This window comes from Typopeltis vanoorti, chromosome 24 (genome assembly GCF_054136105.1).
Source record: "Typopeltis vanoorti isolate ZY-2024b chromosome 24, IOZ_Tvanoo_1.0, whole genome shotgun sequence".
Classification (NCBI taxonomy): Eukaryota; Metazoa; Arthropoda; class Arachnida; order Uropygi; family Thelyphonidae; genus Typopeltis; species Typopeltis vanoorti.
In genome coordinates this window covers 75,810,326-75,823,395 of record NC_143572.1, presented here as the reverse complement: position 1 = coordinate 75,823,395, position 13,070 = coordinate 75,810,326, and the positions used below count along the sequence as shown (strand labels likewise).

The 13,070-nt window shown below is 36.5% G+C and overlaps 1 protein-coding gene across 1 annotated transcript in view; it reads right to left on the bottom strand.

Moving 5' to 3' along the window:
* The window catches only part of LOC150093414 (gelsolin, cytoplasmic-like), a 154,321-nt gene extending 148,113 nt beyond the window's left edge, over positions 1–6,208 (bottom strand). The window contains exon 1 of the mRNA XM_090413610.1: positions 6,017–6,208. Within this exon, the coding sequence (XP_090269736.1) occupies positions 6,017–6,085 (69 nt within the window). The 5' untranslated portion in view covers positions 6,086–6,208. The remainder of the gene's footprint in view (positions 1–6,016) is intronic.
* Between the last annotated feature and the right edge of the window lie 6,862 nt (positions 6,209–13,070).

Below are 13,070 nucleotides of genomic sequence, written 5' to 3'. Positions count from 1 at the left end.
TTTTCTCGGGAGACAAGGGGAAAAAAAATTTCCCCCTTCTAACCATATGGTTTTTTGGACAACGCAAAATGTATTCACAATAACGAGCCAACCAACCAACCAACCAAAGGGTAGTCGCATTCCTTTAAAATTTCATGATTCACTGAATCAAATTTTTCACTCTCCCAAAGTTAAGGCGGCTCGTGGCTTGAAATCGTGGGGGTGCTGCAACTTTCGAAATATACATACACACTGTAAGTACAGTGTATACGTGTTTGGATAAAATATCCAAATTATGGTAAACATGGAAAAATATTTGTTTATTGTCGATAAAATTATACAGTTTGGTATAATTCAAATTTACTTTAAAATAAAATCCATTATCATAACCCCAATAATGTTCTAAAATAAAAACTATAACAAATGTTATGTCTTTAATTGTCATGTCCAAATATTTAGAGACGGAGTAAACACGATAAGCACTACGAACACTCTACTACTGGCGTAAACTGCATATAAACAACAGTGGAACTGCGCGACGGACAGTGCCGCATTACGCTAATAGCTCGCATCTCACTATGACGTGCATATGCTTGCGCGCGTAGCAATGTGACACTGTGGTAAACACAGTGCTGCTAGCGCCCTCCTAAGTGCTACAAAATGGATTTTTATTATTTTTTATACAAAATAGGAGAATTGTATAGGATTGTTGATGATGAAATTAAATATTATCTAACCTCCAGTTGAAAAAGACCATATAATCTTTATATGATATTTTTCAACTGAAGGTGAGTTAGCCGATCTCATAAGGGGACAGAGTTTTTTCCTCCTGAATACAGGAAAATCAACTAGAACATACGCAACTTACAGACGAAACAGTACCAGCAGTGTGTAGGTGATGGTAGTGGTGTTCTGTGTAGTTGGTAGAGACAGTGAGCTGTGCAGTGGAATGTCCTCTCTCGACGAGTTCTTGGATGCACGGGAGTCCGCAGAGGGGGAGGGGACAAACGAGGCGCTCTTCCCCCCGGATCTACTTGTGGGAAAAACCCAACAAATTAAATAAAAATTTATTGATGAAATTATTTGTCTCCAAGCTTTCCCCCCCACGCAATAATATTTATATAAACCTTTATTTAAGCATTTTTATATTCTGAAATTCTAGATTGGACAACTACCGTAATCTCCTTGGATTCTGTACTGGATCATGTCGAGAGCAGTTGAATAAATTTATGTGGACATTAGAAATAATCAAACGACAAAAGACTGTTCAGATTGAGTGAAACTTATGGATCTGAAAGTTGGGTTACAAATGAAACTTCAGAGTAGAGCAGAGATTGCAGAGTTCTGAGAAAAATTAGGGGAGTAAATAGATGGCATCAGTGGTAGTATATCATATTAAAAAGGACAATATTAGGAATGAATTTGGCATTGTTAGCATTCTGGAAAATGTGTGAGCAGAGGTAATCTAAGATGGATGGTTACATTCAGAATAATAGAGGCAAAGTTGGTAAAACAGGTGTTTGATTATAGAAAATATAATCAAATATTCCGCATAAAATACAGTGGAGATATAGATGAGTTGATGTCAACAGTCCTTTAAAAGACCTGTATGCGATCTACTTAAAAGTTGCTTTTCATACATACATACCCAGAACATGACCAATTCTCGAAATCTTTCCTAGGGCAGAAGAAACAGCTGTAAAGTAAAATCGGCGGTGACAATTTCATCTAGAATTTCTTCAGTGAACTCTAGATTAAGCTATTTGATTTAAATTATTAATTTCGTCTGATTCTGTATATGAGTCAGTTTGCGTTTATTAAAATTTATTCCGAAAATTTTTTTAGTAAATTACAATTCTGTTGTCTGTTTACAAACACTGAACGAAACAGCAGTGTCCTTATTAATGTGCAAATGGAGTTAAATTAATGTTAAAATCGAACTTTGCTCTAACGAATTGTTTCAGAAGTAGATAACTCATTTAAAATATTTTACTCCAAATAAAATAAAATAATCAGCTAACGCCTTTATATTCCCATATAGGAAGTACGCGAGGCCGTTTTAGCCCTAACTAACTTTTGGAGACTGAGTGGGCAGTTGAATCACCACTGGCAGCCAATCAGAGATAGCTAGCCCAAGGCTATCACTAATTAAGTGACATGCAGTGAAGAGAGACGGCTCAACAAGTTCCGCCATCTCGTGGTACCTAACCCTAACACAATATATTTAATATCTGAAATAATGTGGGTTTTACGGTCGTTTTTCTTGAGTTTACGGGACGAAAAACCCGAATTACCGAGAGAAAAAACCCGCTTGCCAGTGCCAGAGATCGACTAACTCGGGAACCTGTCGAAAAAAGCTTAGAAAATTTTCCTCTAGTCGCTGACTAGATTTGAAACCAAGTCTTCCTTCGTGCGGTCAAGCGTCGTGGTGTGCGAACGCCACATCCACTGAGCTAAACCACCTCTCTCAAAGAAAATAAGTGGAAGTCTTTTAGTCCTGCTTTTTTGATACTGGAGTAACCAACTGCCAGCAATGAGCAAGGCGTTGCCTAGTCGACTAGATGGCTGCAAGCAATTTGCAGACATATGAGATGAACTATAACATCATGCGTTGCGATTTGCTTAATAATACTAACTGGTATTATTCCCTGAAACATTTTAAGTAGTCGTTTCTGATTTGCGAGGTTTAAATAAAAAAAAATTCTGCTTTAAAAGGTGTATGTAGGAGAGGAACTCTCTTGCCTACTGCAAAGATTTAACTCCGGAACCTGCAAAAGTAAATTCTACAAGAAATCCGCTCCATCCAATACAGACAATTTAAAGATTTTCAGTTAAAAAAACTAGGATGACGCAACTTAATTCTAATGAGATTGTACACACGTCAAGTGGAGCACGTGAATCCTATGCGAATAGTTAAACACTTAAGTTTAGGTCGAAAATAAAAACTAAGAGGTTATTTTCCACTCTATTTAATAACCAAAAAATTGCAATGACTGTATCATTACGCATGGTAACACAATACATTCCGAGCTTTATTACGGAAAAAATGTTTAAACACATTTCAAATGGATTATCAGCAGCGGTATTATAATATGTCAGTAATTTTTGCTAAATGAAAAATCTCTTTGGAAGTCACAGACAGCATCTAATTGCGCATCATCATGCTTGTCAAGGATTTAGGTCTAAATGGCCTGTTCTGGCCTTATAAGTCATCGTTGAATCTCTTATGAGGACGTCCTAGTTTACTTTTCCCTAGTGGTTTGTAATTAAGGCTTCTTTTAGTATTCATAACAAATCAAATTTAGACGAAAAGTTGGCACTTTTACACCACATTTACGTCAAAGGAAAAGCATACTTAGAGCCTTCGTAGTTCGTTGTTTCTAATGGGACAATTGGAAAGACCTGGGTTCAAATCCCGTCCAGGATGCGAAAAACCTTCATTACCGCTTTTCAATAGAAGACGAGCTAGCTGGTCTTATACAGTGGAGAATTGTTCATGCCGTAAACAAGCAAAGAGGCCATAAGAACACGCTGAATTTTGCTGACCAAAATATGCATTTAGGAATAATGCCTAACCGCCTTATTCTGAAAGTATGCTTTTGAAAGTCAATTTGGGTAGGTCGGGGGCCTTTAGGGTCTGTAAGTTCCGCGGATTCTTGTCATTATTGTTTTGTGACAACTCAAGTATCTTTGCTTGGCGGCCTTCCCCCTTTTTTTGGAGATAATTACACGAGAAACATTTGCATGAACCGTAGCGACACATTCTCTGTTGCCTTTTGCATTATTTCACAATATTCTGTTAATGAGTTGTGACGGAAATGAGGTTTGCCAATGAGGTGTGACGGAAAACTTGCATCAAGCGAGAATACTCCATTGCAAAATAACCAAATCACGTAGCAATAAAATCTTAAGATTCTTGTTACCAAAAAGCTAATATCACTTTAAATCGGTTTGACGCAAAAGCTCGTCTGAGATCAAGAAGCATATTTTCAAATAGAGAATTACATGGATCCGAATTTAAAAATAGTACTGATATTGATCGCGAGGTGGGTATTAAGAGACTTGTTTTGTGAGTAAATATAAGATAAGGTGGGAAAATGACACCAGCTGCCAGGTTGGACCGAGTCATTTCCTGCCGATAATATGAATGTCACCTACGACCACAAAACTGGTGGGCGTATCACCACCTGCATGCGTATGACATTTAGGCGGAAGTGACGTAACGAATAAGAACGTCTTGGCCATCTGGGCGTTGATAGGACAATCCATGCATTGCCATTCCCTTCGTTATAAGGCCGATAAAACATTGTTGACATCTCTTACAAGTATGACTTCACTCGGGTTTCATCCACACACACAGATGGTGCAACTGGCCCGGAATGCGTGTGTCATATGCTCGCAGCAGCCCACTTGCACCATATTTCCTTAGTTGCTATTTTGGTCTGTGACAATATGTAACAAGTAAAAATGTCGTCAAAGGAAAATTACAGAATATGACACTTGAAAGAATTCTTATTATCTTAAGTAAGCTCCTTTCTGAAAATCTTTAAGGCACAGTCTGTTTTTTCCTCCTCCTCAACGCCATCGACTGGATGACAGTTATGGGATTGGAGTTTGCTTACGCCAGTGGCGCACCCAGGGAGGGGGACAAAGGGGCCCTTCCCCTCCCCCAAAAAAGAAAAAACAATAGAAAAATTTCCAAATTTCTTTTCCTAATTAAAATTCATTTTTTTTTATTTATGAAATCGTCTACTCAATCCCCCCCCCCTCCCCCAAGATTAAATCCGGAGTGCTCGGTCCCCTCCAAGATTAAATCCTGAGTGCGCCACTGGCTTACGCAAACCATATGTTGAAATTTAAAAATATTTGTTATATGGAGTTCATTTGCTTTTAGAATACTCAAAATTATATGGAATTCATACACACAGAATACGTTAATTAATTACTACCAAAATTTATAATTCTGGGATTCTTATCAATGCAAGAATTTTTTTGAGGTATCCTCATATTTAATATGAGAGTTGCAACCACAAGTACCATTTTGTTTTGTTTTTTTATATTGGTTTAGGTAGGGAAGCGATCCCAGAATTTAAGTGAATCCCTAAATGTAAAAAAGTTTTGTTTCAGGGGTCAAGGAATCTCAGAATAATATTGGTATCCAACATCTAAAACACGGCACTGCAATTATGAAATGGATTCTATCTGCATTATCCATAAAGAAGTATTCATTCTTATCTTAAGTACTTGTTATTCATACCACGTACTTACTGTAAATGTTATTTATTCTATTCATTACTCAATAATATGCATACAAAATAATGATGGAATTCCGAACAAAGATTTTACCAATTAATAAAATTGTTCTACAGAATCGAAAAATCTCTACAAGTTCGCACATAAAATACCAAGCATACACCCTAATGCTGTCGGCAAATTTGCCACCCCCTTAGCAAACATCTCTCCCCCAAAATCGCCATTGTGGTTGTTACCATTCCCGTTTTTAACGTGGGTCTCATTCACCGATTGTGGAGGTGGGGTGGGGGATCTCACTGGTAAATCCAAGTTCACGGTTCTACGTGGATTTGCTTTTCAAGATTTCTATGGTAACGACATTCCTAAAGCTCCCCTAAACTCAAACCCCCGCCTCAACAAAGTTAACGGGACCATGCATCCATTATAAGTCCTCTTTCAGTAGCCCCATCAGTGAATACATTCCTGTCACGTTTGTTCATACCCCATCCCTTATTTTGCCCCCTTTAGGAATGTAACCTCCCCAGAATGGTCCTCCCTTGTGCGCTTTAGAATGGGGGAAAGTCGAGACAGACGGACGAAGAAAAGAGTCATCGCCCAGGAAGAACAATCATTAGAGATTCAAAATGGACAAAATTATCCGGTAGATCTTAAGAGACCACAAATGAAGTGTCAGACGAAGCCATTCCCATTACGGCAGCGTTTGAACATTGCTCTTTGTGTATTAGTGCGACCCGCCAGCGCTTGCTATTATACCGCATCCGTTGCCACGACAACAGACACTCACCTCTATCCTCCAGATCATCAGGCCGGGTTCTTGACCGACGCCTTCGAAAGCTGGGTCCACCACAGTCATTTTTTCGGCAGCGAGAGAGAGAGAGAAATAACTAAGTACGTATGGACGGCAAAACTTAACACACAGTTGTCTGGTTAGCGGCGAAGCAGCGTTCTCTGGCGTGCCCAAAGCGCACGTGTCTCTCGCGACTGTCAACCAATAGCGTTAGGGCAGCGGTGACTCGGCGTCTGACCTTGAAAGCGAGAGTCGTTATTACTAGAATTGCATGCAGTAAAGATCAACAAAGCCAATTCGTGACGTCACAGATGGAGCTTTGGTTTTATGATTCCATTGAGGAGATGCACTCCGTGTTGCATTTCGCTTAAACGAATGTTTACAGTAGCGTGTAACATTCACACTTGGGGGGGGGGGGGGAAGAGCTGTCTTAATTCTTATAGGAAGCGACGTCACAATTGGTGACGTCATCTTGATGCTTGTCTATGTTCCGGAAAGTTGTTTCCTCTCCAGCACGGCTTCCTAGATGCACCGACTTCTCTTTTCCTCTCCTCTCCCCATATGGATTGGGGATGATCCACAGTTCAGGAAATACTTATTCAGTTTATCAGGGCTAAATCCAGAGTTTCTGAGAGCAGTTTTCTATTAAGAAAGTCTCCAGTGTGTCTCCGGTTATTGTCGTAGCGCGTCAACAGCTGTCATCGAATAATGACAAGTACGTGTGTGTGGTACTAAGCTGCAACTGGATATTACATTTTCAGAATACAAATTCATTCACGTATCAAATCTCAAAATATTTAAATTCTGAAGAGATTTTAAAAAAAAAAATCAAAACACTGCACGTTTTTGCCATGTCTTCTAGGCACAGATAAATATCATGTAAACATTGTGTATGCACATCAATGTTTACATGATGTTGAGCTAATTGGATCCTATTTCGGTAGAATAAGTCATGTGAAGTAAATATTAATTCTTTTTTATGTTCCGTTCAGAGCTACATTTACTGTGGTTAATAACAGAAACATAAAATTTGTACCTGTTTTAAATGAATATTGTAACGTGTGAGGCTGAACCACAGAAAGTATTATGCCGCTAATACACTAAAGGAACTTGTTACATAAACCAGATGAATATCAATCGGGAATAAAATGAAACACTAAAAATTGTCTTTCTTTATTTTAGTGTAAAAAAAAAAAAAACGGATTTAAGACGCCAGGGTTTTCTTTGTTTAGAAACATTAATCCACAGTTTCCGCTTCCAAATAACGTTATTTCTGATGTAAAAGTTGTTCCTTATCTGTTGGCACGCCACAGAAATTTTGTGTAGTGGGCCATTTTTGGCAGGATGTCATAAGTTCGCCATCAGCAATTCCGGTTAGAGTACAGGTTCCGGTTATTCCTGATAGGAATGTTCGGAGAAAGCTTCTGTAAGCACTCTCTTTAATAAACATTCACAATGAGTCCTCAATAGAATTCAGGATTTCTGTCGCAAAAATACTCCAAATTTGAGATTCTGTTGACCAATCAGCGCTTCACAGGATGAGTTAGTCTTCCGTTGTAGAAAAAAAGCAAAAGGTTTATTTATTGATTAATGCGTATATTATTTAAAAATGATCCAAATACTTTTGTCGTATTTAAGATCAGCGTATTAACTAGCAGTACTCTGGTCTTTCATTCGGTTAGGTTTCTTTAAGAAAGAGGATGTTTTTTTTTTAATCTGACTAATCCGAAATTTTCTTCATACTTTATCTCTCAGATTTCTTACAGCATATCTAAAATCTTTAAAATTATTTCTAATTACAGATAATTACTATATTATTAGCAATTATAGCTTTCTTTTCTCTTCTGTTATGAGCAAGTGATTGAAAGATGTTATTTGGAGCAATATTCAGTTTATTTTTTTTATGTAAGATGTGTCGTGTTTTTGTGACATAAGTAGGGTTTGGGAAGACGGTGTTTTGAGACTACGAGTTTCGAAGCTGCATCTAGCCTAGATGTCGAGTCGGTCCAAAAAATTACCAAAATTATTATTTTTTTTTTTTTTTGCCATACTCAATTATTTTTCTTTTTTTTAAATAATCGTCATCATCAAATTCCTGCCATCATGTACCCTCAAGGGGTGTACAGGATATGACAGTACTACATGAAAAAAAATTTACATCATTACTAACTTCCTATCTACAATTTTCCTCCAAATCAGTCTGTTACTTGTCAAGACTCCAACATTATTTCTATCGTCTAAGGCACTTTGTACCGTATCAATCCACCTATATCTTGGTCTTCCTCTGGGTCGTTTTCCTGCCAACCTGGCAGAGAACACTTGTTTTGTTAATCTTTCCTCGCCCATTCTGTTTAAGTGACCATACCACCTGAGATTAGCTCTGCTAACGCATTCCTGGATGTTGACAATGTCAAGTTCTTTCCTAATATCCTCGTTTTTAATATGATATTGCCATTGATGCCATCTGTTCACTCCTATAATCTTTCTCAGGACTCTCATATTTGTGGTCTCTAGTCTTTGGTCAAGTGTTTTACTTCTGACCCAGCTCTCAGATCCATAAGTTAAAACTGGTTTGAACACTGTCTTGTATACAGCTAATTTAGTGTTCTGACTAATTTCTCTCTTATTCCATATGAATTTATTCAATTGACTTCCCAACATACCAGCTTTGCCGATTCTGTTCTCTATTTAATTTACCATCTTCATTAAAAATCGTACCTAAGTAGCTGAAATGTTTTACATGTTCCACAGGTTCTCCATTCACAGCACAGTTGACATTTTCAATGATTCTACCTGTTTTCATTGTCTTTGTCTTTTTATTGCTGACCTTGATACCATATCTATTACAACAGTTATTCAATTTAGTCAGAGAATCTTGCAGACTTGTAGCGGATTTATTTAGAAGTATAACATCATCCGCATAAAGCAAAGAGCTGACATTAACATCTCCAATTTTGATATTATGATTAATACCACTTTCCTTCATAACGTGATCCATATAGATAATGAATAACAGAGGGGATAAAGTACATCCTTGCCTCACACCAGATTTAACATTAAACCATCTTCCTGTACATCCTTCAATTCTAACTGCTGACTTACTTAACTCAAATAAAGACTAAGTATTGCTTGATATAATACACCATTGACACCATATAACTGTGCCAAGAGAGAAGCGTATTGAATAGCTTCTCTCTTAGCACCTTGTCATATGCCTTTTCCAAATCGATAAAACTTTAAATAGCTTGATCTTAAATAATTGAAGTTTTAGGTTATTTTAATTTTCTTACGAAGAAGAAACAATTTCTGATTATCTAAATCAGTGGTTCCCAAATTTATTTGGCTTACCGTCCCCTTTTCAGAAAAACAAAATTATTCAGCATCTTCCTGGAAACTACTTTCTAGGACCTGATACATATAAAAGAAAATAGGATCAGCAGTTCTCGAGTTTTAAGCGAACAAACAAATACAGAAATAAACCATCGCTGTAGCACCTGACCAAGATATTTATTCAGGGGTTTCTTTTTCTTTAAAAACTCTTCCAATGTATGAAGTATCGATTTTCCTTTAGTGTCAGTTAGCACATTTTTAGCAAATAATTCTTGGCAAATGTTTTCTTCTTTTATGTATCGTACATATGCTAAAGCTTCATTTCCTGGTAAAGTAGACTCATGAAGTTCTGTAGAAAGCTGGGTTGTTTTTAAATACTCACATATTGAGTCTTCAACATCCTGGACCATTTCATCAATTCTTCGTTGCACTATTATTGCTCAAAGGAATTTTCTTGATAATATCCGAGGCTGGCTTGTGCTGCACAGTGCGTATGACCTCACTACCAGCGGGTAGAACTAGAATTAGAATTCACCAACATTATGCGGTTTTCCCCATTTAGCAATCCGTAAGGGAATGCAAGACGCGCGCAACCCATCATCATCTAGTTTGGATGCTGCTGAAAACATACCTGCGAAGGTCGGTTGTTTCAAAAATTTTTCTTTAAGTGCTTAAAATTACGAACAAATCCTTTTTTTTTTTTTATCAATATGAACTTTTGTCAAATGTTCTTCTAGTCTTTGAAGGCTTCATAGATTAATTTGAAAAAACTTTTTGGCAAATCAGGCACATTGCTAATGTTTTGTTTGTAGGCGACTGAATAAAGCCGTATTTCAAATATTCCATATTATATTATCTACATTTCTTCTTGGGTTCAGCCATGATATACTCTGTAAAAAAAAAAAAATAAATAAATTTACAATAAAAGATATAAAAATACTCACGTGAAACCTACTGTTTTATTGGAACAACAATAATTTTCTTTGTGTGCAATGCACTAAAGTTTTTATGTGCTGCATCAAATTGCAAACTACTTATCATACAATTCAGAAACAGTCTAAAACTGCTTTCATGCGTCTCAAGTATTTACAATATTATACAGTGAACAAGTCATAACATGGACATGTTGCTGCCAATGCGTACTGGACTTGTAAAATCCCGATCACTTGAAAGTGCGCGCCCGCCAACACTTGACTTGTTAAAACATGTCGTTGGACTTCAACGCTGATCAGTTGTAACTCTCATTTTGTACGTTTCCTCGGAAAATAAAGCAACCATTACAACCTTTACTTACGTTATACAACAGTTACGAGTACATCATCGAAATTTTTGATGATAAATTTTTTTCAGCACCTAATTTTCGTCCTGTATACCTTTTGCAGTCACCTTACTTCAATTCAACGTCCCCTTTTGTTCATAAAGCCACTACTACTCCCCCCCCCCCCGATAGTTTCAGCGCCCACTTTGAGAACCACTGATCTAAATAATATATTTCTTCAGCATAAAGCGCCCTCTACGGAAAACGATCCTTATAATATAACCTTGAATTAGACCCAATAAAACTATTACTATCTACACGAAATGCGATAAAAATGTAGTAAAGCTATAAATGCACACAAAAAAATAAAACTGACCGACTAAAACATCGTGATTATCTTATTACAATTCTGTTTTTTAGTTGTTTTGATGGATCCTTTTTCTTAACCACGGTAGCAATTATAAAACCTACTATTTCTCTTACAAATGGATCCTTCTGACTTTAATGCAAACGTATGAATCTAAATATTTTAAGAGTTAACTGTTTATTACTGATAATTCAGCCAATATAATTGCTGCCATATCAGAAGTATTTTCGTTGTGCAAAAGAACGAATTGATGGTCAACTAAACAGTCTTATTTTAGGTTTCTTAAAATTAGCTTACTTTTCTTAAGTTGGACTTTAAATGTGAAGAAATTCATATTTTTTTTTTTTAAAAATTGTGTTAGCCCTTGGCAACGAATTTTTTGCAGTGGTCAATCGTGAACGTATTCATATATATATAAAAGCAAAATAGATATTATCCAAATGCAAATTCAGTTGACTCCAAACATAGTCCATAAGTAAAATTAGATCTACCTGTTCTTTCAATGAAAGCTAAAAACATGACATCTTTAGGGGGAAATAAACCATTCCAAGGGTTAAAATTTTGGGTCCGAACATAGGCATGTCTTCCGATAGTAAAATATGGCTGCTGTACAAAGCTTGACGAAAATAGTTCCACAAGTTCTCGAAATATATAAGCCCAAACTGCGTTAACAGGAGGATAGCTGTCCAATGGGGAGATTCAACTTTTGGCTCAAGACCTATCGTTTAGTCTAAGTATTGCAATGGAACATTTGTTGGTTGCAGTTCGAAAAATGCAAATTTATGTAATGGAAACGAAAATTCAGTAACGCAATATTATATATTTGTTTCTTCTATCTTTTCCCAATCCTTGTTGGGATCGATGTGTTACATGTTAATAAACCTCTGTACTCGCTTAGCCTGGCTTACTGTGGCTTGTACGTTGTATTGTCTGTAGATGGGTATGCTCACAGGACCGGTTTGGGGAATAACCCTACTACCTCCATGACAGACCAGCTAATTTACCTTGTAGGTTACACTCATGAGATTTGCTATCGTACTGCAACGGGAATTCCAGGTCTTTCAGGTCAAAAGGTATCGTCACTGTCTTTTTTTACATACACTCCCATGAGTACATAAATCAGATTGTAAAAGTATTTTTTAAATTACTTTTAATTAAGTTTAAAGTATTGTAATAATCGAGAAGTATCTTGCTCCTACTTTTAGACGATTCTTTTGCACAATACGATTTAAAATATTTTTTTTTCTTCTAAAGTTTATGTTTAGATAATATGGGATTTTGAAAATGCTACTAATGATTTAACATAATTGAAAGTAACATTCACAGTTATTTTTTCTTAGCGTTGACTACTTTACTTCTGTATCAAGTCCAAAGCTTTTAGAATCCCTGGAGTGTCTGAATGTGGTCAACGAATGGTCAGTGATCCTTTTATTATAGGTAAGTGTTGTCAAATGTAACTCGGCATTTCTCATTCACCTCAACTTTTGCGACGTTCATTTTAATAACTTCGATTCTAACAAGCATTTTCAAATTCTACTTTTACCCTACGAGTAATGCATCTTTTCCCCTCTATCAGATCCTTTCTTCATTGCGAAACTTAACAGAAAACGGTTCCCAAGTGTTAGATTAGATCTCGTTTGTAATATAACGGAGTTCTTTGCCAAGTCGGATTTTTCATCATACAGATTGGCTAGAAAATACACAATTTGCAAGCAAATATATACTCGTTTTACAATCTTAGCTGATAGGTGTGAAGGAAAACCGGATTTTTTTTCGGACACTAGCTAACTCACCTTTAGATGAAAAGTCCTTAGAAAAGGTCTTATACTACAGTGGAAGTCAGAACGGCCTTCCTTTCATTGTTCCAGTCAAAGGAACAATGTTGATTGGAAAGAAATAATGACGACTCAGTTTTATATTAGAACAGCATTAAGGATTGGGAAGGATTGACTCGAAAAAACTTGGAGCCGAATTGGCACTCTTTTTGCCCTTTTCTTATATACAAATAGGACTATAATAATAATGTTATTATATATTTATCAGAATTTATAATTATTTAGAAATCATAATGACGTAGGATTGAATTATTTATTATT